Genomic DNA, 27,972 nt, shown 5'->3' on the forward strand with positions numbered 1-27,972 from the left:
CACATTCAGCATATTGTTTAATTATCAAAATTGACCAAAATTCCTCTATTTCAGGCCCCGGAAGAAAAAAAAAAAAAAAAGAAAATATTTAAAATAAAACTTAAATAATAGTTCATTTAATAAGGCTAATTTTTAATTAAATAGAAACCTTTTTAAAAGTGAGACCAATTTTGTAATTATTGTGTAAAATTAGCCACAAGAACTTCTACAAACTGAGAGGAACTGCTTATATCCACCACAACTCCCATCACATCTCTCTCCTTATTTATAGAGTGGGCCAACAACAGGCAGATCAGAAGAGGCAGCTAAGAGTACTTCCTGATCTGGCCTGAGAACAAAAAAAGCTAATGAGCAAGGCTGGGTAATAGGCTAGGCCCATCTCAAGCTCCTCAGCAAGCTCTACCTGCGAGGCCAACATTTGGAGTCCCTAAGCAACCTCGGCGGCAGCTAGATCTAAACCACATGCTGCAGTTGCCTGGCTTCTGTCCCCCTTAAATGCGTCACAGTGAGCACAGCCAGTTCCCTCAAGAGCAGACTGAGTGTGCTCTATTCTGAGATGTGTGTCCTCTGGGGTAATAAACTTCCGGCATTGAGGCATGCATCTTTTAAAAGTTTTCTCCATCTTTAAAATGCAGGCTCTCTCAAAGAGCTATTTGATTAGTATTTTTATTTAAAATCAGTGCCCTTCAAATATAATTATGGGATTAGAAACAGAAACTGTAATATTTGGATCATTTTACATGTGATTATTTGGCGTGTAAGTACATAGGGCATTGTACACAGCATTTTAGTTTAATCAAAACACATTAAACAAGCCATTTATGAAATATGACATTTTTTATTTTTGTTTCAACAAAACATAGATAAATGTAGATGTAGTAGAACATATAAAAGTGATATAAAATCTTAGTTGATTAAACACATGTACAGTATATTTATGTGAAGGTATATGCCACATATATTCACGTGACTGGTTATTCGTAAATGTACCATAGTACAATAAAATTCATACAAAAAGCTACAGATGCACCAATATGAATAGATCTTTCTTACATCATGAAATGTAAACAGATCTAACACGTTACATCAACACAACCAAAATGTGTTAGTGTGCACTACAAAATTACTAACAAACTTGTCATAAACACATCACACCATGACAGAAGGTCTGTTTATATCAACATACTTGGCTCCTTGTCTAAACTAAATAGTGAGTTCAAATAACGCTACTCGCATTTTCATATTTTTAGCATATAAAATGTGTAAAGAACAACTGAGTGCTCACAGACAAAATATATAAACTCCAAGGAGAAGTAAAGAAATTATTTCAGGCTTACTGGCAGAGATAATACATAAACAATAGCATGTATTTTAAAGTGGACGTTATTTCCTTGCATTAGTATGTCTGGCTGTTGTCAACTGTTTGTAGAAATGAGTGTGTTCACAGTATGGTTTCACCCTGTGTCAAACTTGGCCTATTTGAGTAGTTGCACTTAAAGTAAGCTGAGAAACTCCAGGTTTCTTAAGCCTTACTAAACTTCCCACAAAAAGACATTCCCATCATTCTATTCACTTCTGTCTTTATTCTCTAAGGATCTTTTGTGTATTGCAGTTTTGTGTATTCAACATCTGTTTGGCATCTTTCATTTCTTGGAAACTTTCACTTTTGGTCTGATTGCTCATTTTCTCATTCTGTTCCTGCATTGAATTTGTTCTTTTAAGCACCATAAAAGACAGGAAAAAACAGACGAAACCACCGAATATAAAGAATATCTGGAGTCCCAGGAATCTGTGAACCAAAAAAAAAAAAAAACAAATATAAGTTTACCCTGCTGAAAAAAACAGTTTAAATCCAGCTTGTCTGTTTTAGTGGATTTTGGGGGGCTTTCTTTGGGCAGACAGGGAGACACTTTTCCAACTTTGGCTAGATTGGAGGCCAACAAGACCAGTATAAACCAATTAAGACCAGCAATTTTTTTTTAGGCATGGTATTATTATTATTCTTTTATTTAATTTTTTTTTTAAATCCATAGTAATACATACAATATAAGGCACACTACTTTTCATTGCAGAGTAATTTAGAATTTTACCTGTGTCTGAAAAGGTCTAAATCGTAGTAGCTACATGATGTTGTCTTATTGCATTTCTTTCCCCACAGAATGCATGCGGTATCAATGGCACGGCCATACAGCACTGGAGCTGGAAGGAATGCTATCAGAGAATGAAAGATCCTTGTTAATATATCTATTCACAAAACATAACCAGACTCAGCACAAATGATATAACCCGCCATTGTGTTGATCAATACCATACACACACATTCATGAGTTACATAAAACACCACAAAAAGACTACGAGACCCATAACTGAAAAGCTCAAATATTGTCTTAACACACCTTTCCCTGTTAATGATATGATATCTGTTATGATGGTGAGTTATTACATTTTTTAAAGATATCACTGCAACTTTCACAATACTGGGAAAACTTGTTATACAAACAAAGACAGATAACACTAAGCTAAACAGGGCAGGTCTGAATATGCCCATAAAAATGTTGAAACACTTTAATTTCACCATCACTATTTTATTTTTTGAGATTTTGCCACTTTAATAGATTAGACATAGTAGATAGTGCAGACCAGATTGAAACTGGTTTTAAGCACATGAGCACCATGGCTTAGCGTGCGTGTGAACTGATGTACTAAGGCTCTCACTACTACTGCCTGAAATTGTTATTATCATGCTTTGATATTCTTGCTTTTGTTTTGTTCACTAACTCAGTGCCCTCATACCAGGTTTTGGTTGTAACATGTTTCTGGTAAAATATGACGTGTCCGTTCTGCATGATCAGCTTCTTTTGCTTACCGAGCACTCGAAACAGCATGAACTGAATTCCCAAGGCAAAAGATTTGTCTTCTGGAGTCACAGTCCTGAACAAAAGCCAACAAATCATACATCATTTTACAGCATTGTTTGACATTTCAGGAATATCAGAGTATGAGCACTTTGAACGAAGTCTTCTTTAACATATAAGACAATAATCCAAGATGGCAGCCGAGGCAGTTTATTGTTTGAGTGTCAGTGCATGAGGTCTGAGTTTGTTTTTATATAAGATTTTTTTTATCTCATTTAAGTCTGAATGAGTGGCCTGAATCCACCTGCTGGAGTATAACTCTGATTTTGACTTTGACTTGCTTGGAATCTACCTGCTGGTGTACATCTCCTAAAAAGGATAAAGTATCTCATTTAAGTCTGAGTGAGTGGTTCTTTCAAGAAAAATATCACCACTTCAATCTGGGATTTTTGTATGTGATTGGATGTTATTAGATTGCCACAGAACTCTGACTTTGGTCTGCAAAGGCCTTGGCCTGCCCTGAATCCACCTGCTGGAGTATAACTCCTAAAAAGAACAAAGTATTACTTTATGGATCCTCCAAGTGGTTCAGAGGTTGCCAGTACTCTGTTATTTGGGGGAAGACTTACACTTGCAGTGGATTACATTATTTTAAATCTGAATTAAGGATTTGATCTTGTTGAATTTTTTCTGGCCGAATACCACATGGACTATCAGAGCTGTTAGACCTTTGGTTGAGGCTTGAAGGAGAGGACTTTAAGAACAATCATCCCAGGATATTTTGATGATAAACATTTAGTAGATTTTATTAGTTGTTATTGGATTGCCACCATATATTTTTGATTCTGATTTGCTGAGGTTTAGGACTATCAGGAATCCATCTACGCTACTGGTGTATGGCTGTTAAATTCTTTGAATTAAAGGTTTCAATTCTGCTGCTGGGTTTTTCCAGGCCCAGTGGCATATTTATTGTTAAAGCTGTGGACCGTGGCTGTAGCAGTGTGACTGAGTTTGTTCGGGGTCTATAGATCTCTCCTTTTTCAATTGTTCAGTCTGAAATCCATCTGGCTACTTGATTTATACAACTTTTAACACATCAGTATATACGTTGGCATCATGTGTTTTTTTATATATATTCCTGTTGCTTATTTTTTGCAACCAGGGATTAAATTAATTAAATGGACATAATAAGGAGAGTGAACCCGGGTTGTATTTGCTACACTTCGGACAACTCTCGACTTCACCAACGAAAATTCTAGAGCTATATCATCAGTCAATCAACCTGCCTCATAAACTGAAAACTTTTTACTTTCAAGTATATGTAAACAAGATTTTGTATCTTTAGAATCTTATGATGTTAAATGACTATTTTATCGGCACAGATGACTCTTTTTCTCAGTTTGCCGTTGATGGGGGTCAAGATAAATCATTTCCTGTTAACCTAAAATTACGATGTATGATAATGCTCTTATTGATGTTATCTGGAAATGTTCAGCTAAATCCTGGGCCTATTACATCCATGCAGTGCTTACTCACTCCCTCAGATTTTAAAAGTAGAACAGGCCTTGGGTTTATACATTTAAATGTTAGAAGTTTGGTTCCTAAACTGGATACAATTAAGATTTGGGTAAATAAGACAAACGCTGATATAATTGTTCTTTCTGAAACCTGGCTTAAGAAATCGATCACTGATGATTTAATTTATATTGATGGCTATAAAGTCTACATAACTGATCGGGTGGGCAAAGGAGGTGGGGTGGCCATCTATGTTAAATCTAAATTTGTTAGCTTTGTAACTTTGTCAATTACTAGAGCTAAACAGTTTGATGATTTGGCCATCAAAGTGGGTGTTTCGAAAGTCTCTAATATTACTGTGGTTGGCTGTTATAGACCGCCATCTGCCACAAGGGATGCTCTCAAAGCTTTTTCAGATATTTTACATGAGTTAAATGACTCTTCTGAGTTCATCCTTATGGGTGATTTAAATTGGGACTGGCTCTCTGGGACCTCAGATTGTTTTAAAGAATTGTGTGACTCCTTAAGCCTTACGCAACTCATTAATGCACCAACAAGGCTAAATCCTAAAGTGCAACATAAATCTACCTTACTGGATCTAATCATAACATGCTGCTCATAAATTTACTTCAACTGGCATATTCTGTAATGATATCAGTGATCATTGTGTAATTGCTTGTGTGCGGGATACAAAAATCCCTAAGGTAAAACCCTGCTTTATTTTTTAAAATATATTTTAAAAATTTTGAGGAGCAAGCTTTTTTGCATGATTTATGCCACAGTGATCTTAGAAGAGTAACTCTAATACAGGATGTTGAACTGGCATGGGAATATTTTCAATCAATTTTTCAGTCCATCTTTAATAAACATGTTCCCATTAAGAAGTTCAGGATCAGTGGTAGGGATAATCCCTGGTTTTCAGATAAGTCTTTCAGAATTAATTCATTTAAGAAATAAATCATGGGCACAAGCTAGATTTTCAAACACCCCTGCTGATTGGTCTACATTTAAAACATTAAAAATGCACATTGATGATTAGGAAGTCTAAATCAGAGTTTTATTTAAAGTCAGTCACAGAATTTAAATAACCCTTCAAAATTTTGGAAATTAATTAAATCTATGTCAGGGACTCACAGGGCTTTTCAAACTTGAAATTGTTAACCCTGGGTCATCCTAAACCCTGGATAAGTGGATTCCTGGGTTATCTGTAATCTGTTTTCACTGCTCATACTATGCCTGGGGTTAACTGTTAACCCTGGGTATTCATTAACAGATGTTTCACACTGTACATTCCTAAACCCCGATTAACGTTCTTATTTGCATATTTGCGGTGTCACTGATTGGACGAACAGCAGGCAACCTGTTTACACAGCTTTTCCCGCGTCTTGCCAGTTATTAAAAACGTCGCCACTTATGTCTTTAGATCAGTGAAGATTGAGGAACAGCTGGTCAGCTGTTATAGGCAGGGATAGCCATTTTGAAATAAATTTAGTAGCAGAGCTACTGCAAGCGATTTAGTGCTGGAAATCCATTTATCCTTTGCTGAAACTTCTGCGTCTCCATGAAGAGCGTGGGTCATGGTTGCTTAGCAACGGCAGACGCCATGGGAGCGCAAGCTACAGCGCTTTGGAAAGAAGGAGAAAGCGGCGTTTTAAATGCGTTTTTAGGCGCGACATGTGAATGGCCTCATGACGCACAAAGGCAAGAAAACAAAGACAAAAGTACAAAAGAAAGAAAACAAGGAGCAAAGTATGTGAATATTTCTTTTAATTCCTGTGTGGAGAGACTAATGTTATTGTTTACTTGTACAGTAGCGTAATAATAATACAGTATCCTATTCACTCCAGTTCACAAGCTTTCCGTCTTTTGATATTATCTTCTTACTGGCTGCAGTTTACACGATGCGCGTTTCCTGTTACTGACGTAACATGAGCCTCGCTGCTCAATTTCTGATTGGCTGTCTGTTGCCAAGCGTCCAGCAGCAACAAGCAAACACCGCTACGTTTCACACTGAACAAACTTAGCACCGCAATTTAACACCACAAATGCGGTGCTAACCCTGCTCCGGTGCAGGGTTTCATAACCCCGAGTAAAATTCGGTGCTAACACCGCTTTCAAATTACAGGTGTGAAACCCGGGGTTAAAAGCGGTGTTTAGAACGACGATAACCCGGGGTTAAGCGCAGTGTGAAAAGCCCTATGTAGCCTCTAGCCTTCCAGAATATATTCAGCTTAACCTAGATAAAATAAAGTTACCATGATCAACCAATTAAATAAACACTTTACACATGCTGGGTCTGTATTTGACAGTTTAAATGCAAATACAATTGTCCCATGTTCTGTGATTATACCAGCGACTGGAAATCTGGATGTTTTTGTTTTTAAACCCGTTTCAGTAAATCAAATCTGTAAAGCATTGAAAGGCATTGATAACAAAACATCTGTAGGCCCAGATAACTTAGACCCTTATCTTTTAAAAGGTGGCAGTGGATGTTATTGCTGAGCCAGTTGGATGTTATTGTTGAGCCAGTCTTTCATTGAATTCTTTACCTAAAATTGGGAAAGCTGCTTATTTTCTCCCATTATTTAAAAGGTGGTGATCCCTCAGACATGAACAACTATCGACCTATTTTGTTTTCTATTAATATAAATTATTTGGGTAAGGACATTCAAGCAAAAAAACACTTATGCTGATGATACGATTATTTATACACTTGCTCCATCTATAACACAGGCGGGGAAAGAGCTTCAAATTGCATTTCAATCATTGGAAGATGGTCTGGTTAGTTTAAAATTAGTTTTGAGAAAACCATAAACTTTGTTTTCTGTGAACTTAAAAGCTCAGGCACAAGTACTTGATAATCTTAGTATTTTTACATCTGATGATAAGATTTTATTCAATGTACATATTGCTAATCTAATCAGGAAGCTAAAACTGAAGCTTGGCTTTTATTTTAGAAATCAATCAAATTTTACTTTTAATGCCAAAAAGAAACTTGTAGAAGCTACCTTCCTAACTGTGCTTGATTATGGCAAATATTATATATGCATGCGGCCTCTTCTATCTTAACAAGCCTTGATTCGGTATACCATGCTTCACTACGTTTTATTACAAATGCAAAATCCCGTACTCATCGTTGCATTTTATATGAGATGGTGGGTTGGACATCATTAGCTATACGTAGAAAACAGCACTGGTACATTTTTATCTATAAAGCAATGTTAGGTAAACTTCCAGCTTATCTCTGTACTCTTCTTTGTCTTTGTTCTGGCAATTACCAGCTACACTCTTCCAAGTGTTTGCTATTTAACATACCTCGAGTTTGTACAGAACTGGGGAAAACTACTTTTTCATGTTATGCACCCTGGGCATGGAATAATTTGCAAAAAGATCTAAAACTCTATTGGTGAATTTAAAGGCATCATAAAGAGAGTGGTATTGGAAGCTTGAGATTGTTTTTGTTGAGAGGATATGTTTAAATATTGTTGCAATGTGTACTTGTTGCATTTTAATATTGTCTTACTGTATGGCTGCTACCTTGGCCAGGTCTCTCTTGTAAAATAGGTTTTAAATCTCAATGAGACTTCCTGGTTAAATAAAAAATAAATAAAAATATCCTTTGAGGCTTTTTCTGAAAGTAAGTGCTTGTGGTCTGTTATTACGCTGATGGCAGTTTTTTGTGACGTTGACAGGGCCTGCACAGGCAGGTTTTTGACTATGGTATAATGATACTATGACACACTATAGCTGAAGGGCATAGCATGACAGATGAGCAACATATCTGGCTTTAAAAGACAAAGTGGGTGAAAGCAAGGTCAAACAGAGCATTGATTTAGTGCTCGCAATGCTATTTTAATTTTAAGGATTCTATATTTTGGAAACTGACACGTTTCAGAAAAGAAACATGTAAATTGCCATTTTGATTTCATGAAAAAAAAAAAAAAAAATCATGCATAACTATAACTTTTGCACTAAAATTAATGAAGTAAAACATGCTATTAGCATTCTAAAATAAATACATTTTATTATGCTGTATGTAGCAACTATGCAAGTGTTGCACTACAACAAGCTGCAACCTGCTAAGCAAGTTCACCTTGACACTCTTCCTTTTAGACAAATCATGCCACGACGTTCACTGCCATTAGTTTTTAAAGAAGCAACATTCCATTTTTCTTCTCATAAATGTATTTTTCATTTGATTTTCTCTTCACTTGACCAAAATTATGAAATTACATAATCACTCATTACCCCAAAAACACATTCTTAAACCATAACTCAATACTTAATTGAGTTATATACAGAGTATTAATACAAAACATAATAAACGTAAGATAAATATACATACAAATATGTAACTGTCAGATATTTATAAAACATAAAGAGGTAACATTAGATGGTCACTTTCAACAGATCATATTTACATAAAATGAAGGGAATTGAAAATATAGGGAATACCTGAGGATCATCATAAAAGATGTAGTGTGGGAAAGTGAAGCCACAAAGCATGTAATGGAGGACAGGATCATGAAGGGAATGAGCCGATTACTACACTTATTTCCACATGGTCCTGGAAACGCAGAGCCTGGAGAGCCAATTGATGCCACACAATCACAATCTGTGTAGTTCTGTGGGAGATTTAGGGTGATGTTAGGTACTGAAAGTTAAATTTAATAGTTTTGAGGACACTTTCAGAATAATTATATTTAGCACTATTTCAAATACTGTTGTTATTCTCGTATTTGCAAGGAAATAAAAAAAAAAGCTTGTATGAATTAAAAATGTCAATATTGATAAAATCTGTTCCAGAGTTAGGTAGTAAAGTCAAAAAATAATAAACATGCAGCCACTGCATTTTTTTAATTTTTTATCACTATCTGCTTGTTTGTGCTACATACCAGAGATAGAGATTTTAAACAGCTTCTAAGAAACCTATAAATCCAATAACACTGTTTTGTCTCATGCCATTTCTATATAGCTAATATCCATGCCTGGAAGATAAGTAGCATACCGCTCAGGAAGAGACGTTTGATTGTTTTGAAAGCAATTAAAAGGATAAGGCATGTAGGAAGTTGTTCAGGCTTTTTCTTTTTATGTGGACAAAGTAGGTCATGAAACTTTTTGAACGTAAGCAAAAGCAAAATATGCATACAACCACACACAAATAAAAAAATTAGCAGATTTTCTCTGTATAAAAATAATTTTTCTATGTACTTTCCAAAAGCTAAACACCTTAAATAGGTCAAATGAACATTCCATTATGACATGCAAACAGAGCTGTAAGACCTTAGACACATATTTCTACATAAATACTGTCCTATTTCCTGACTGCTACCATTTTCTTTTCACTGATTTGTTCTCCCAGAGGGCAGAGGCTGTTACTGTGTATCTAAAGGTTGCCAATCTGTTTTGGAAGGCTGAGACTGAGTTACTTTCCCCCTGTGTTATATTTATATAGTAATGTATCTGTGTCTTATCGCTGCAGTCACAGCAGTCTGCTGACGTGCTCTACTTTCACTTCCAACATCAGTTGGTATGCACTTAAAACAAATAATGGTCTTGGTACTTTGAGCTATTGGTTGTTTGAACTCGTCTACATTTGTAAGTGTTTGTAGGTCTGGGAGTGTGTTTGTTTAAACCACCATTAACCCATTTCTCAAGGTGAAATTCCCTAGATGGCATATATATGGGCGTTTCTTCAACTAGGGGTACTTTTAGCCTTGTGAAGTTGAAAAAAAAAAATAAAAATAAAAAAACACTTTTAAAAGTCATGTAACAGTCTCATAAGTTTAAATAATTTGTCTAGTTGTAAGGTCTGTAAGAGGACACACTCAGATTACAAGAGAAACTGTTAATATTTTACATTTTTCCGACCTGCAATGAACAAATTTAATTTCCACCACATCTCAATATACAGCTGTTATTTAAACACAGAATAACTTATGCCACTCAAGAATTGTCTAAGATCATTTTTGTAACTAGTTTTACCAGTTTTTCCACAATGTACAATAATTATACATTTGTCAATGAGATAAAATTAACTGCCCTAAGGACCAAATGCTGAACTGTACACCTGTCACACTCTGAAATTTAATATTGGTTTGAGCTTATTAGAAAATAAATAACTTGAATTTGTATATTAAGTACAGCATGATCTCATAAATTGTGGATACATTTTTAATGTGTGATGAGAACGTTTTTTTAAATGTGTGGTGATGGAAATGACAGGGTGTTGTGGAAAGGACAATGCATTAACGTGAATTTAGAGAAACAGCAGAGATATTTATTAGAAAAAGTATTAAACTCATCACACTCATTAAACTCAATTCACAGAGTCATTAAACATATCAATTGTACTTTGTAACCATAAATGTCATTTCCACCACAGAGGCAGTGTGGTGGAAATGACTGTGGTGGAAATGATATTTCTGTAGTTTTTTTATGTGAAAAGAAATGGAAGATAGCGTCACTGATTAGCTTTGAATTAATACTTAGCATTTCATGTATGCAAAATACTCTTATTTAACTTACAATTTTTAGCTTTTTATATTATACTATAATGCATTTTAATTATTTTACTAGTGCTTAATTCAGGTACATTAAGAGTTACCAGATAAGTAATATTTTTAAACTGTATTTTCATTGTTGAAGTTTAAAAGTCTGGGTGTGCGACAAGGAGAAAACAGTGATTTTGACACCTATAAGGAGGCTGAAAAGTATGAAAAAAATCATAATAGAAAGGTAGTAAAAAGTTTTTAAGGTGCTTTTATTGTTAGTTTGACAAAGAAAGAGCAATTTGTCCAAAATTATATGTATTTTTAAAAATATGACCAAAGAACATAAAAGTGCCCATAGTCTAAGAATCACCCATATATTATATATTCACTTCTAAATTTATTACATCACTCTTTTTGAATATTTCAAACATTTAAATAGTTCCTCTTTATCCTTAACCCTCTTATTCTGGTTGTCATTCACTCTCATAATGATATATATATGGTCGTCCTGTTAGTGGCATGTATTATTTTCTCTTCCACAAGCCTCTTTGATTCATTGCATCTGTGATAACAAGTAATGATGTTCTGATTTTTCCCTATACATTTCTAAACTCTAAGGGATAAGGGGAATTCAGTGGTCATCATCACTTACTCACCCTCATGTCACACTAAACTTCTATGACTTACTTTCTTCTGTGGGACACAAATGCAGTTAAAGTCAGTGGGGTCCAAAACAACATTGCACCCAACTGACTTTTAATGTCCTGTATGTGATGTTAAATGCTGAATGCTGAGGCATTTCTCAAAATATCTTCTTTTGTACTCCATAGAAGAAAAAATGTCATACAGGTTTAGAATGACATGAAAAGACATGAATGACAGAATGTTCTTTATTTTGGGTGAACTGTCCTAATAATCATCCACTGAGTTCAGGAATTAATTACTTTTTCTTAATCATTCACATAAAATGATTTCAGTTATTTCAAGCCAAGCACTGTTCTTACAAAACTCCCAGTATCGGCCTCCTTATTTGCGCCAACAAAGTACCATGCAGTTCCAGTAATGGAAGTTAAAGATAGCTTACCCAAACTTTCTCTTCATTGGGCATTACTGTCTTACATCCTGCATGACAGGGAGAGCGGAACTCCACTCCATCTGAGCCACACACAGGGTTGAATGCTTCATCAGAACAGGAACATGCATTGCTACACTGCTGAGAAGATCTGGGAACAAAAGTAAACAAAATAAAGGCAAAGGCTCATGGGAATAACAGGGTGCCTTGCGGCAGTATATTAAGCATTTGAAGAATAGTATCCTTTGCATATTAAGAGAATTAAAAAGATAAACTACTGGTCTAAAATCCTTGAGGAATGTAGGAGAAAATGAAAGTACACATTTCAGCCTGCAATTTAAAATGTGGTCCACATCCAAAACTTTGTAATGGAAAACAGCTGTCAGAGGGTTTACACAGAACAAGACACTGTTGATATTCTTTTGTAAGTTGTAACTGTAATTATAGGTTGAATCACTTAAATTTTGGCAACCCCTAATCAACTCTTATCTTTTTATTCATACCTGTATGTAAACAGAAAATATATATTTGTTTTTAGGAAGGTAGAGTGCGGGAAATGCCCCCTTTAAGGATAATGTCATTTTTTCCCCTAACAAAGCTAAATGTGCCCGAAAAAGTTATCATAGTTTTAGTGACAATGGCATAAATTATAAACCAAGTATGAAAAATGTCCGGAGTTTTCAAGTTATTAGATTTTTAACAAAAATTACATTAGTACCAAAGGGGGCCTTTGTTAGCTGATGCTAACTGGCTAGCTAATTAGCTACCTGATGCTAACTTGAGGTAATTTTTAAATATAAAATCCAAATATTTTTATTCAACCAACTAGTTAGAATACATTTGATGGAAAAACAAAGGATTTGATGTTCAGAACAGAATAACTACAGTAATATCCCATTACCCTCTGGGGGCGTTTTACCCCATTGACTATGTTTGAGACAAAAATTAGGTCATTCTGAGAATATAATTATATTTTTCTTAAATAACACATACTCCCTACTGTTCTCATATCATATATAACTGTGTTTTACTAAACAACAAGCTTTAAAACGCTTTTTTTTTTTTTTTTTTTTTTACTGTTGAAAATAAGATAATTTGCTGTGAAATCCATTTTCTCACCACGTACATCACCAGTGTAAGCTTCATGGTGAAAACTTCTACAATCACTCTTGCCAACGTAGTCCATAGTTACAATAAAAATCTATCTTGATTTTATCTTGTGGTGATTTTGGGAAAAATAGTAGGGGGCGTTTTCACCCACTCTACCCTTTAAGAGGAACATTTTATTGCTCAATAGTTCTGGAGAATTCATGTATTAACTCTTAATTCTTAGCTAGACTTCTATTACGTTTGTATATCCCTTTTGTCTCAGATTTTTTTGTACATTTCCTACATTAGCAAAAACAGAAATAGGCAATTTGTAATATACAGTAAAATCATATAAAATAAATGCTGATGTAGGCATAGAACTCACTTATGGTTTCTCTTTCCTACAGGTTTTGTGGTCAGATTCATTTTTTTGGGGGGCCAAATATGTGTTAATCAGCATAGAAAATACACAATATTTAAAGCATTTAAACACCAAACACAACTCACACATTATAGTTGATACCAGAAACACTTTGTGTGGGGCAGCCAATGAAGAGAAGTGGAATTGCAAACATAATGCTAACAAAAACTGCCACCGTACACATTGCCGCTGAAGACCTGACAGTCAGACCCAACTTGCGTAGTATAACCCCTCCAGCCATTATACCTAACATGGCTGAAGGAATATTTAAGCCACCTGTGAACATATAGACAGACAGACAAAACAAAGATGTATAAAAGTTGTGTAGGATTTTCTTTGTATATATATATATATATATATATATATATATATATATAAATTAGTGCTGTCAAACAATTAAACGCGATTAATCGCATCCAATGTTTTGCTTACATAATATGTGTGTATACAGTGTATATTTATTATGTATATATAAATATATATATATATATATATATATATATATATATATTCTAAAAATATATATAAATGTGGTACATTAATTATTTTAGAGGTACTAATATTTGTTACTGTTTAATGTAATGTAATTTATGTTTAATGTACTTTGTAAGTGTGTGTGTGTGTGTGTGTTTAATGCTTCAGGTTTGGGTGGGTCCCTGGGATTGTCAGGGTTGAAAACCCCTGCACTACATTCCTTTATTAATCCCATTGAACAAGAAATAATGATAGATGTAACAATTAGACATTAATTTGTTATAGTGACATATTGTATTGTGTTTGGATTAGCAGCTGTAAAAGTTTTGAATGAGTAATTTGTACCTTTGAACAATAAGATATGATTTCACTGGCCACAAACATACTGCACATATTGTTATGGTTTTGGTGGAGCGAAAGGTTTTCTTCTTGAATAATAACCTCAAGAAAGGCATAGTTGATTTCCTTCAATAACTCACCCATCATCAAATTAGAAAAGGAGGCAGTCTGTGCAAACTGCCTCTCAATGAATTTGCCCATAAAAGTGGCAAGTCCCGCAACCATGGCAGCAAGATTCACTTGAGCCAACACTACCAACAAATAAATTGGGTTCCTCAGAGTCCTCATTACAATTTTGGGGAAACCTGAGGAAAGATAAAAGACACCAAACAATATGAAAAAATCCTAAGAACATTTGTACATTATACCACAAAAAGAACTTTCAAGAAGGATGAGAATGTTATATTTTTTGAAGATTAATAAATAGATTAATGGATATAAGGATCTATAGATCCAGGAACTTTTACATTAAACATCAACAACCAAATATGTTTATACATTTATGTGATTTATGGATTAATATTTCCTGTTGTGTGCAGCCCACCCATTATGGAAAAATGTGCTAAGTTCATGAAATCTAACTGTTACAGGAACAGAACATTTGAATTATGAGTTTGTAGTTCAGAAAAACGAAGAGATTGAGTCATTATTTTGGCATTTAATCAGGCATCTGGTTCTGACTAAGTAGGTCAAATTGCACAGCATTAAGTTTCTAAATTTAGCATAAGCAACATTATGATTACAAGAGGGGATTCTTTTGAATTTGGATGTGGTAGTTTCATTATAATGTCAGTGTAGTATGGCGTAAAAAATACAGTAATGCCATCAGATTCTAAAGTAGGTCATAAGCCTGCATTTTTCTACCTAACCACCCATAATCCAGTTTGACCAGATGCTGAATGCAATGAGATTTTGTTTGTGCTGTTTCGTTACCTGTGGACTGGCTGCTTAAACAATACTGACAGCACGTGCAATTATACAAATACCAGCGGCGGCAATTTATTTTTAGTTAACTCCACCTAAACTTGGACACATTTCTTGTCTTAAAATCCATTACATTGCCAGTGTAAAATAAAACTTCCAGTGTAAAAGTCATCCTGTCTGAATCAGGAGAGAAATAAGCACAGATCAATCACGGTTTACTTCTGTTCTGATCTGTTCACTTGATGGACTAGAGTCATGTGGATTACTGTGATGTTTTAATCAATTGTTTGAATTCTGATGGCACACAGTCACTGGAGAGGACCAATTGGTAAGCAAGTGATGTTAAATTTCTCCAAATTCAGATGAAGAAACAACTCATCTACATCTTGGATGGCCTGAGGGTGGGTACATTTCCAATGTTCTTTTTTGGTCAGCTATTCTTTAATTTGAGATTAATCAAATCGCTGATGGGTAAAATGGCAAACACACTTTTTAGGAACTCAGTGAGAGACACCTCTTCCTTTGTTTCAGATTTGGGCTTGTCCTCCATCATTTTTTCTGTGGATGGCTCAACAGGGGCCTCTACGATTTCCTGAAGAGATTGAAATCTTTAATTTAATTTATTGTTGAACAACCATATTATGCTCAAAATCAAAGTGCAAAAATCTCTGAAATATGAGGTATTGCAAACTGTTTGTCATTAGCGTCAATAACAGCAGCTTACACCAGCAAACAATCTTACCCTGTTTGTTCCAAATCTGTACAAGGTAAGATTTACACATCATATTTTTATACCCACATTTTTAAATATGAGATTAAGCATCTTCAAATATCCGATTCACATTTACAGAACACAAACATTTAGTACAAGAACATGTATGGACGCAAACTTCATGCAAGGTTAACCTGTTATTTAATCTAGTTGAGCAAGAGGGAGAAGAACAGGCTGAGACATGCTCCTCTGGGACTCATGTTTCCTTCCGTGGTTTTAGTTTTTTTTTTAAACATGTTCTGTGAGACCCAAGCGTACTTCAGGAGCAATGCCTAATTATTATTTTCCAAACTCTCCATGACTGATTAATCAAAATTTACTAATTAATTTTCAAAATCAAAAAGGCCACAAATGAGATTTGTGATGTACCTCTCTAGACATCTTCCTTGGAAAAAACAGGTATGGCAAAGAAGTCAGGAGAAGGAGGGTGGCAGCCATCAGGAATCCTAACCACCAAGCTCCAACCCATCTGGGGTCATCATTTTTCATACCTAAATTATCTGAAAAGTATAACAGCTCATTCATAAAACATCTCTTACATATGATAGACATAAAGCCAAACTTACTAAAAGTTCCTGTTTGTGTTTGATGCACCAAGCATGTTGAATCTTGAGGTAAACACTTCTTTTTAAATTCAGTTTAGCTTGTCAAAATGCACTTGTCTAAACATGATTAGTACAGTTGCTAAAATATTTACATTAGACTCTAATGTTGTTTAAGGTCAGTAAAGTGTATACATTTACTTTCCATTTATGAAGGAGCAGACATGGCATATCAGACTTACCCGAAGACATCTTATCAACGTCAACATAGAAACGAAGCAGCGCAGAAGACATCATGTAGCCAAATGCCGGCCCAATTACAGTAATCGCGAAAAGTATGCCTATAGAAAAAGATTAAGGTTGATTATTTCTTGAATTATCCACTGTATTATAAGAATTTAACCACTCTATATGGAAATCAATGATCAAACATTACTCATTCAAACCTAGGTAGAAGGGAGAATTCCTCTTTTCCGCATAATCATCTATGTAGGAAATCCCAAAAGGTTGTATGGGGACACCACCAATGCCCAGCAGTAACTGACCCAGTAGAAGTACTGGATACACTCCAAGGTGAGAATCAGTCTTTTCTTGATCACATGTCTGCTTAGATTCTTTCTCAAGGAAGATGTTCAGTGATTTGCAAAGACCCGAACTGTTGTCTTTGGTGTCTGTGCAACAAATACATATTGGTTATTTCAGTTGTTAGGCACTTAAAAAAACAAACAAACAAACAAAACAAAAAAAAAACAATCCTCACTCACTGCTATTGAAGTCTGTATAATCGTACTTCTCGCTAATGAAGTGAGGTAGGGCTATAAGGAACACCCCCACACTTGCGATCATCGCTCCGATTCCAATACATCTCGGTCGATGCACACGGCTCCCAAAGAAACTGACAAACACAATGAGAATTGTGTTCCCCACCTTTGTTTAACAACAAAAGACTTACATGCATGATCAGATATAACAGTCAAAAAGTTGTCCTTGTTGATGCAGTATCAATTTCATATTTAGACTTTGTTTCTCAACTTGTACATTAATAATGAAATAATTGCTAACCAGTTGCTAACAACTGGCGAAAACTAATGTGTTTTTTCTTCAGGCGATTCATGACATCCCGTCATCGCCATTCATGTAAAGTTAGCATATTATCCTTGCCTCATTAAAGGCTGCCAGCAGTCCTGATTTCTGACTTGAAAATCCATATCTTTTCTCAATGGTGGTTATGGAGCCTTTCAGATAGCCAGACACCAGGAGCTGAGCAAGCTGTAGCATCCCGTGACACAGTACAAAAAACTGAAACACACACACACACAAACACTTGCTAAAATGTACAACACATTGCATGGGGAAAAACAACAACAACAACCATTAAGTAGGAAAATATTAATCTGGTAATTGGTTTTAAATGTTCAGGCCAAGCCAAGTTGTGTCCTAGCAAAGTCAAGTTCTTTGGTTGTACAGCCATTTCAGAGCATAAATATTATATATATATATATATATATGTTACGTTCTGTTTTTATTTATATAGTATTGTTGGTTTCTACGTGCTGCTGTGTGCTATCTTTCTCTCTCTCTCCTGTGTCTCTCAGTGTGTTACTGCTGCTCAACCAGGTGCAGAGGACATGAAGGTGATCGCTCGCACCTGCTGCTCGTTACTGTGCAAGAGGCTGCAAGCTCAAAAGCTGTTCAACATGCCTACCACATTGAAGTGTGACTTCCAGAGTGCTGTACCGCTTGCCTGCCTTGTGTTGTTTTGGCAGAGAGTGATACTGTGTAACTTACTCAAGTTACGGCTTATTGCAGCCATCCGAATATGTAAGTAGTGTTGTTGCTGCGCTACGTGTCTCTCTATGTTGGAAGCTGTAGGGAGGTGGGTGCCATTTTATTTCTGTGAATCTTTTTCTCTTGTTTTGGCTTAGTTAGGGAGTTAGTGTACATTTCTGTTGTTAATTTTCTTTTTTGTCAGTTTAGACTGCTTTACTCCCTAACTCAGGGGTCATCAAACTTGATCCTGGAGGGCCGGTGTCCTGCAGAGTTTAGCTCCAACTTGCCTCAACACACCTGCATGGAAGTTTCAAGTATACCTAGTAAGACCTTGATTAGCTGCTTCAGATGTTTAATTAGGGTTGGCGCTAAACTCTGCAGGATACTGGCCCTCCAGGACCGAACTTGGTGACCCCTGCCCTAACTAGTCCTAGGGTCCTTTTGTTTGTTGTCTTGGCCTTTCCTCCACCTGAAGTCTATTTTGCTTCCTATTTTACTTTGTCATTTGGAAATTCTGTAAATAAAACACTTGGTTTTTGGAATTTAACGTGTCTGTTGCGCCTGGCAGGGGACTGGTACTCGCTCACCCCAACCAATTTTGTTTACTTTCCTGTTACTCCCTTACCCTGGACCCTTACATCTGGGACGTAACAATATAAGGATGTGCAGTGAATACAAGGAAATTACAATTATGCAGGAAATCATCAGGCCCAATCTGTGGAGACAAATTCCCTAACCTTATTAAACTTAGTTACACCTCTCAAAAATAAAGATGTATTTCAACAATAACAGGTTCTTAAAAGAAGCTTCTATTGCTAAATTTAACTATTAGACAAATGCTTAGATAAGTTTCTTACAGTGTTGATGTTCATTTTTAAAGACTCCATAAACTCTATGACCTGTTGAAATCATGTCAAACTGCAGGCACAGACCCCCAATACCCCAAATGTTGGTTCGCCAATACCCTTGTGGAAAAGTGTGCTTAATTGTTTTGAATGTTTGCAGTTTTCTTCAAATCTTAAAGTAAAAAAAGAAAGTATTTAATACACTTTCATGACTCTGTTTTCTAACACACTTAAAGGGTTACTCCACCCCAAAATGAAAGTTGTGTCATTAATCACTTACACCCATGTCGTTCCAAACCTGTAAAAGCTTTGTTTGTCTTCGGAACACAATTTAAGATATTTTGGAAGAAAACCGGGAGGCTGTTCTGTGAGGTGTGGCTGACACAGAACAGCGTACGCAGCTTGCGTCCAGCGGATATTCTCCAAAATGGTGCTACGCTGACGCAGAGGAGACAAATTGAATAAATTCGTTATTTGTTTTTTGCATACAAAAAGTATTCTTAGCTTCATAATGTTACGGTTGAACCACTGATGGCAGATGGACTATTCTGACAACGTCTTTCATACTTTTCTGGGCCTTGAAAGTGAAAATTGTTTGGCAGTTAATGGGACAGTCACAAGCCTCCCGGTTTTCATCCAAAATATCTTAAATTGTGTTCTGAAGATTTTCAATACTACGAAGCTTTTATGGGTTTGGAATGGCATGGGGGTAAGTGATTAATGACACAACTTTCATTTTGGGGTGGAGTAACCCTTTAAGAATGCTTTTAAAAAGCACGCTTTTAAAAGTTGTACCTTCAAGAACTTTTTGAATCACGTTTTATTAATCTTTTGTCATGTTTTAGCAAAGTACACTGTTTTTATTAGTTGATTATAATACTAAATCACGTTAACATGCTAAGGCACATGTAAAGCAATTAATTTGATTGTAATTTTAACTGTAGTGTGTTTTTTCAATTATATTTAAAACCAATATTATAAATGTACTAAATTGCAGTTTCATCATTACAAATGTTTAATTACAAAACATTACATGCAGTTATCACCTCTCTCTCTCTCTCTCTCTGTTGCAATATTAAATCATTTATTGCATATTAAATTGTTTATCATATATTTTGGCCTGATTTAGCCTTTTCCTAATGTGGAGAAAGTTGTGTCACTGGACACTTTCATTCAAGAAGTCATATTTCTATTAATATAATTAGGGGTTATATTTGGAATCTTACCTTGATATTGTGAAAGAGACCCACTGATCTGCAAGGTCTCGATGTCTGTGGGTTTCCCTGGACTTCAATAGCTGTCATTTTGTGTTTTCACAAGATGCAACACATTCTGGGAAAAAATAAAATAAAATCACAGCTATTAATATTTGTTTTGCTGAGAAAAGGCAATATACTAAGAACTTCCCTATTTTATCTCTCTTTTTAATTTTAATCTAGAAATCTGGAATCTGCAATCAGTTACATGCAGTTTACTGCATGCTTTTAAAGTGCCCCTATTATGGGTAATGAAAGGTTCCTATTTTGGTTTTGGGAGTCCCCAACAAGAGCTTGACATGCATGCAAGGTCCAAAAAAAAAACAAAATAAAAAACACTTTGGGCCCTATCATATTGTTTAAATAGTAAATGCATTTTCGCCCATGGTCTGGTCTGAAAACGAGTTCAGGCGCATCGTTGGTGTGTTGCTATTTTGAGGAACTGAAAATAGACTGCGCCATAGACCAACTCAAACCTGGTCTAAAGTCAATGGCACAATATTCTTTTGTTATTTAAAGAGTGCCTTAGTAGAAAATGCGCCTCTGGGCGGGTCCACAACGCGCGTTCACTTTGCTTATTATGCGTTCACACCTCCACCGGCGAGAGCGTCAAAGTGGCCGGAAGTCATTCATTTTCAATGTGAGCCGGCGGCGAGCTCCGGCGAGAGCGGCGCGGCGCGTCTTGGAAGGTGAGATCGTCGAGGAGAGTTGGGCTGCGTCCGAAATCGCATACTACTTGTGTAGGTACTACATTTGAATTCGAACGTACTACTCGACCGTTAAAAAAGTACGTTCTATATAGTATGAATGAGGGTAGTATGAATGGAATTCGGACGTACTACATCCGCCATGTTGATGGTGTCATGCGTCTTCACAACAGCGCGAAAATTTAAAGAGCCCACTTCACTGTGCAAACATCGTTAATGTTTTAAATTCTTAACGCTTAACGAACCGCCTATTTAAAGAAAGCAGCGTTAACAAGCTGATGTACTACCATGAGGTTAACATAACTCCATCTGATGATTAATGATTAGAGATCTTTTTACACACAATTCACACAATAGTTTAATCTGTTTGTTAAACCCTCAACAAGTCAGCCGTTTACTTGGATGATGTTAAACAAGTACAAGTTAACCACAATGAACAACAATGTTTTTCCCTTTACACTTGAAGACAGCCGCATCGCGGCTTTCCGCCATTTTTCGAATATGACGCTGCCTCTCCCGCGGCCTCATGGGATAGTAGAGTGTCCATCGTATGCCTACTACAGAATTCGGAAGGAAGTAGTAGGTCATCCGGATACTTCTCGCCTACTATTTTTCAAATACTATGAATTCGGACATACTACTCGCCTCGCATACTGTTTTTCGCATACTATATAGTAGGGAAGTATGCGATTTCGGACGCACCCTTGAAGTCAGGTCAACTTTATGGTAATGACCTATGACGCGGTTGGGTGGCAACCAATCGGAATGTAGAAGTCCTCCGCTTGAGAGGAGTCCAGAGAATGCAGTCCTGTAAACTTTGGTTCCGACCACATTAGTTCCTAAGCATTTTCACGCTAGAGCGCTTGTTTTTCAGCGGGAATGCAATTCATTTGCTCAAAACAACACCGATTTGACCAACTGCATTTAGACTAGCACTTAACCACGAACACAAACACACCACACAAATGGCTTGGTTTATTTCTTTAGCAAACATGTAACTATAAGTTCTTTCCATCAATCAATTTCTTACTTTCACAATTAAAATATTTCATGAGGTTAACTTATAGCCTACTTTTGGTCAGTCTGCACAAGATCAACATGCTTGTTTCCTTTTCGGCTCCTTTAAATACAAGACCAAACGTTCGATCGTCAGAGCGTCAACGGATCTTTCTACAGCGTCGTTGGCAGGGCGGCCAGAGCGAATTTTGAGCTCTCGCCGGCGGCGGTGTGAACGCACAGTTACACACAGGGACGCGCAGCAGCACACAAACATGCCAAATTATTAAACGGTTAAAGGATTACAGTGTAAAAGAATATTACTGTGTAGGCTACATAAATATAAAAATGTACATATTTATAATACATGTCATAATGGATAGTCATTGAGTGTATCAGAATTAAGCCTGGTTTATACTGGACGCGTCCGCAAGTTCGCTTGGGTGCGCGTGCCAAATATGACGTCATGGCGGTGTTAGCAGAAGTTCGCTTTGGGTGAGCGCGACCTCCGCAAAGCGGAGCCAGGCGTGAGTATAAACGAGGCTTTAGCCTACCTCTTTGTTCGCGCATGAGCATATCCGTTTGCTCTCTGGAGACGCGTTCAGTCTGTGTGCCTTAAAATTCCACCGTTTAAATAGCGAATCTGCCATGGCGCGAGCGCAACTTGCTCTTAAAGGGAATGGGAGATGAGACTGACCGTTTCTCAAAATGCGTAATAATGTGCAATAATATGCGTTCCCTGAACTATATTTTTGCGACTATTAATATGATTACATGAAAACAAAAAGAGGCAGCGGTCTTTGACCGCGTATCTTAATACAGTGTAGATAACTTAGGCGAGCTGACTGACGTTATCAAGTATGCTGCTGTTCCATTTGCAGAATTACAGGACTTGTGTCCTCCCGTCCTCGGGAGTCTGCACTCTCGAGTCGAACTTGCAAAGTCCGAACTACCGAGGACGCAAGTCCGAACTTTGCTACTTGGTATACTTGGTTAATTGCACGTTATGCCCAAAAAACACCCATTACTCATTAGGCTTGTTTGAGATGAGCAAAGGCTGTTTCTCAAACGGAAGGCTGCATCCTCCAGAGGTCGCATTTGCAGTCTGTATACGTCATCAATCCTGGTTTATTTCAGTTAACTGAGCATTATATTCGCGAGTCATAAGCATATTTCAACAATATACACTTAACTAAGAATACTGGTCAAATTTATCTGTTAATATTCTAAAATAAGATCTTCTTTATGACGTATGCAGCCTACAAATGCGACCTCCGAATGCAGCCTTTCGTTTGAGAAACGGCCAAAATCTGCGCAGAACCGATCATCGGTGCACAGCAAAATCTCCAGTGTTGAAATCCTAGTGTTAAGGATTTTTAGAGTAAAGTGTTAAAGTTGTGGTGTTGAACTTTAGGGGATTAACACTAGCTAGTGTAAACAGCGCTCTCTGGCCAGTGTAAATATGCAGAGAAACTCTTATAACACTCTGTTGAGTATTATTAGTCACATCCGGGACATTTGCTCATGTGCGCACTTAACCCATCTGGAATATTTTTCACAGACGCCATTTTCTTAGACTCGCGATGCGGAGCGTATGAGGACGGAAAACAGCGAAATTAAGTGTTTAATCTTAATCACAATATGTGTATTGTAAATATCATATCGTTTTATAGCGATATTTATGAGGTGTGTGCGCCTAAATTTTTTTTTTTAAAGACATTTCTTCCACTCGCGAGGCGGACCAGATGAGGACGTTTCTTTTTAAAAGGGACACGCCGAAAGTTAAGTGTTTTATCTCATTTAACGTTATATGTATTTCACAACATCATATTGATTTATAGCGATATTTGTGTGATGTGCACTCCTAAACTTTTCCTCAGGAAATTGGTTTTATCATGGAAAACACGGAACGTAAGTGTTTAACCTCATTTACATTTTGTATTTTATAAAATAACATTACTTTATGACGATATTTGTATGCTGTGCGCGCCTAAACGAGCCTAAACGTTTCTCACAGATGCATTTGAATGGCTATGCACTGACGCGGAAGCCACTTTTAACAGGGGAAACATAAGTAGTAAGTGTTTTACCTCATTTAAAATTTGTATTTTATTACATCACATATTGATTAATAGCGATATTTATGTGTTGTGTGCTATAAACCTTTCTCAGAGAGACATTTTCTTTCACTGCAGATGCGGAGCGGACAGGGAAGTCGGTCTTCTCAAGGAAAACACTGAGTGAGTTAAATTGTTCGTCATTCAAAGTGATTTTGTGCCCTCACAAGTCTTGAAATATGGCACATGAGTCGCATAAACTACTTTAGACACTTTATTATCTTTTTTTTTTTTTAAAGCATGAACGTGTTTTGTGTTCAGCAAATGTGAATCCTATAGGTTTGGAATTACAATTTTAAGTTAACTGTTCCTTTAATATTGTTACAGATGGTTCATGCTGGTTTAACAGAAAAATCGAAAGGAGATGATGTGCTTGAAGAGTATGAAGACACCAATACATTAAGTGGAATGAGAAGAGCTTTGTTAGGACACATACCAGAGACATGGGTAAGCCACAATTGCATATTTTAAGATTGATTGTCATGCTTAATTTTTATTATTATTAAACAATAATAATAAAGAGTCTGATCTCCTTCTAAAAATGTTTCATAAAAAATGCATCAAATGTAAGTTTTTGGTATGCTTGTATTGTAATTTATTTATGTACTGTCCCATTTATGTGCAATCATTTTGGTAGGAGTAGTCGTCCAACCATAAGTGAACAGTAAATGTTTACTTATACTCATGCCTTTCCACAGATGCCATGTATGACAGTTTATTTTGTTGATTATTCAAAATATCTATTTTTTTGTGTTCCTCAGAAGACAGAAGGTCCTACAGGTGTGGAAGCACATGAGTATAAATAAATGATGACAGAATGTTCAGTTTTGGGTTAACTATTCTTATATTGTAAGTGATACTTGTCCCTGACATTTCACCTGATAAATGGATGTGAAATAATCCTTTTTGTTTTTTCTCTTATTTTACAGGAGCACTTTTGTGGTGCTGCAAGTGGGAGTTGAGTATCTTGCTTGGCTGAAAACTGCGGAGAAACACATCTCGTCTTGCTGAAAACTACTCTTTACAAGAAGGTCCAAACACCATTAGCACAGACTTTGTTCAGTTAGCATTAACATGCATTCTGCCTGGATGCTAATGAATGGGATGCTGTTGTTTAAGCTGATAAATGTAAGCATTATAAACCTCGTGACATTAAGTGTACATATGGACCAAATAAGAATATGTATTTTGTGCCTTTGCACTGATTTGCTTTGACATTATGATGTTTTAATTGTTGTAAGAACATGTTCTTTACATGCATTGAAAACATTGAATGTGAAAACATTTTTCTCAGGGAAAAAGATTTACAATGTTTCAATTAAAAATTAATAATTGTAAAAGTGTATTGTTTTGTGGGTTTATTTTTTTATATTTTTACCTGAACATTGGTGCAGTGTTCACCAGTTGAGGGAGTTAAATTCACTCTTTAAAATTTGCAGTGTAGGTATATGTTTTAATCTGCATTACCATTTTAAAATAAGTATTTACATTAAATCAACATTAAATAAATACACTGGGTGTGTAGGATTAATCACCATAAAGTGTTAAATGTGTATACTTGTGAGTAATAATTTCTTACCACCCTTAGTGATTAAAATTAAACACTAACACAGTGTTCGTATAATAAACACTTTCGTCAGTGTTGTTTTAACACTAGCAAAGATGGACCTGTATGTTCACCCGGAAAGTGTTCATTTTAACACCCATGGTGACAAATCTCCCAACATATTTTTGCTGTGTGATCACCGCGAGAAGCATGCCGTTTAGAAAAGTGTCCGAGTTACGTCCGCCTTGCTCTGATGTCATGCTGACGTGTGCCAAAAAACTCTCGCAGCGGCGAGGCGGCTGTGTCGGATTGAGCAGTAGCGCGCAGTTGCTCTCCACCAACTGCGCTGATCAAAAGCATGATGGGAAACGACTGACTGACGACGCAGCTTAATGCTCATCGGTTCAGACAACCGTGATGCTGCGTTCTCTTCTAAAATGTTGTATTTTTTTTAATGTGATTTCATGCTATTATGTATTTAAATTGTGCATGAATATTCCCAAACACTGACAGTGCCATCTCTGCGTGAGGTGTGATTGTTGTCATATTTTCTATAAAAATCTAAAATACGTTTGAATTCAAATAAAAATGGATGATAAATACACCTTTCCTATGGAATTAAATAGCAAGCACTTTGAGTGTCTTGTTCATCATATTTGTGTTCATATAAAAGCAACAGAACTGAAATTATATCATGTTTATCAGCAGCACAGCATATGAGTGAGAATAATGCAATATCTGCCTTTGATCTCGTATCTGTTCCACTTCGAGAGGGCAGAACTGTATGTCTTGACTGCGCTTATTTCACTCCTTCCCTCACTCACTGCAGCCACCTAGTCTCGCCTACATTTCAGGCAAGGCGAGGCGCATCTCAAACAAGCCTATTAAGAGAATAGGGACCCGTTTAGACCATGCGCCTGGGCGTGCCGACCGTTTTCCCGTCGTTAAACTAGCAAAAGTGGATTTTGACACGCCCCTGAGTGCACTTGCACAGTGCGCTTTAGACCATGCGCTTAGATCATTAAAATAGGGTCCAGTTATTGTCAATATGCATTTATTTTTACCTTACTTGCTCAAGGACTCCCAAACGATTCGCTCAACTATTAATTTTTCCAAACCCCTCCTTTGCGTGATGCTATTTTGCAGTGATTGGTCTCACTTACATTTCATCATGCCTGTAAAGCAGTGTTTGTGAGCTCAGTGCTGTTTTGTGTACAGTGTTACCGGGAAAACCGGTATTTTTGCCGCTACAAAAGCAGCACCTAGTGGCAAAGAATGAATTTGCACTTTCATTCAGACCAATGCGAAAAGACCAACAAGTGGGCGGGCAATATGCTAATGTTTCATGTTGACATCAGCATGAAACGGCTTGGATTCGTTTTTAAAAACGACTCGTCGACTCTTTGTTTCGAGAGACTGTCCCTGCGTCACAATGTGCATACTACCCTAACTACCCTAAATAGTATTGAAAATTACTAATTTCACATAGAATTTAGGATGGATAGTATGCACATTGGGACGCAGGCAGTAACTTTATACAAGGTGCACTTTAAGATTTAAAACTTTGCAGGATGTTTTCATTGTGTTACACACTGCATGAAAGTTAATCTTCAAAAATCCATCATGGGGCACTTTAAAAATGTACAGGAAATGCTTGTGTTCTTCAGCTAAAATAGCATTATATTTTATCTATTAATATGCAGTTGTTCAGGATGTATTTATGATGACTTTTTTTTTTTTTTTTTTTTTTTTGCTCAGGTGGTTGGCTATTCACACAAAAGCAGCATGGTTTAGTTCCCAACTGTTTCTAAGGAATAGGGAATGAAGTTAAACTTGTATCACTATTGAGCAAGACAAAGGGGCCTTTGTCTTTGCAGTCAGTGATTTGTGTCGATTTTGATTCAGTACTTTCAAATGTCAAACACCAAAATATAAGTATTGAGGAGAAAGTGCCCAGATAGAGGCTACTCAGGATAAGAATATTTGAACTGAGATAAAATTGTACTTTTTAAAGAATGCATTCATTTCTGCTTTAAATATAAAAAAACAAATTTATAAACCAGTTTCAATAATTAATAAAACCAAATTTATTTCACAATCATGCCACATTACAATTAGCATGCCCAAGCTGTTCGAGCAAGTTGAGTTCATGAATCAACAGAAGTGTACTTACAGCTTGCTGAGACTGAAGAGTTGGAGAAAGTCTACTTTCACTTTAAGGAAGTTAGGTGCAATTTA

The 27,972-nt window shown here is 36.3% G+C and overlaps 1 protein-coding gene and 1 long non-coding RNA gene across 3 annotated transcripts; one reads left to right on the forward strand and one right to left on the reverse strand.

Moving 5' to 3' along the window:
* Window positions 1-818: 818 nt before the first annotated feature.
* Window positions 819-27,959, reverse strand: slco2b1 (solute carrier organic anion transporter family, member 2B1). The gene is made up of 15 exons (XM_058758216.1): window positions 27,908-27,959; window positions 20,339-20,444; window positions 17,659-17,796; window positions 17,262-17,424; window positions 16,944-17,168; window positions 16,740-16,838; window positions 16,325-16,455; window positions 15,673-15,775; window positions 14,400-14,564; window positions 13,533-13,722; window positions 11,949-12,087; window positions 8,826-8,995; window positions 2,867-2,931; window positions 2,091-2,211; window positions 819-1,789 (listed from the first exon to the last, which is right to left on the reverse strand). Exons 2-15 carry the CDS (start codon window positions 20,414-20,416, stop codon window positions 1,582-1,584), a joined length of 1,995 nt encoding a protein of 664 aa, XP_058614199.1. The 5' UTR covers window positions 20,417-20,444; window positions 27,908-27,959; the 3' UTR covers window positions 819-1,581.
* On the forward strand, window positions 23,076-27,897 carry LOC131528823 (uncharacterized). Of its 2 annotated transcripts, XR_009267939.1 has the most exons (4): window positions 23,076-23,691; window positions 23,788-23,982; window positions 24,089-24,148; window positions 24,244-27,897. It is a non-coding gene; the product is annotated as an uncharacterized LOC131528823 (long non-coding RNA). The 2 variants fall into 2 exon arrangements; XR_009267938.1 differs by having other exon boundaries at window positions 23,076-23,982.
* Window positions 27,960-27,972: the final 13 nt, after the last annotated feature.

The sequence above is a fragment of the Onychostoma macrolepis genome, chromosome 21, assembly GCF_012432095.1.
Source record: "Onychostoma macrolepis isolate SWU-2019 chromosome 21, ASM1243209v1, whole genome shotgun sequence".
In the NCBI taxonomy this organism is placed as follows: Eukaryota; Metazoa; Chordata; class Actinopteri; order Cypriniformes; family Cyprinidae; genus Onychostoma; species Onychostoma macrolepis.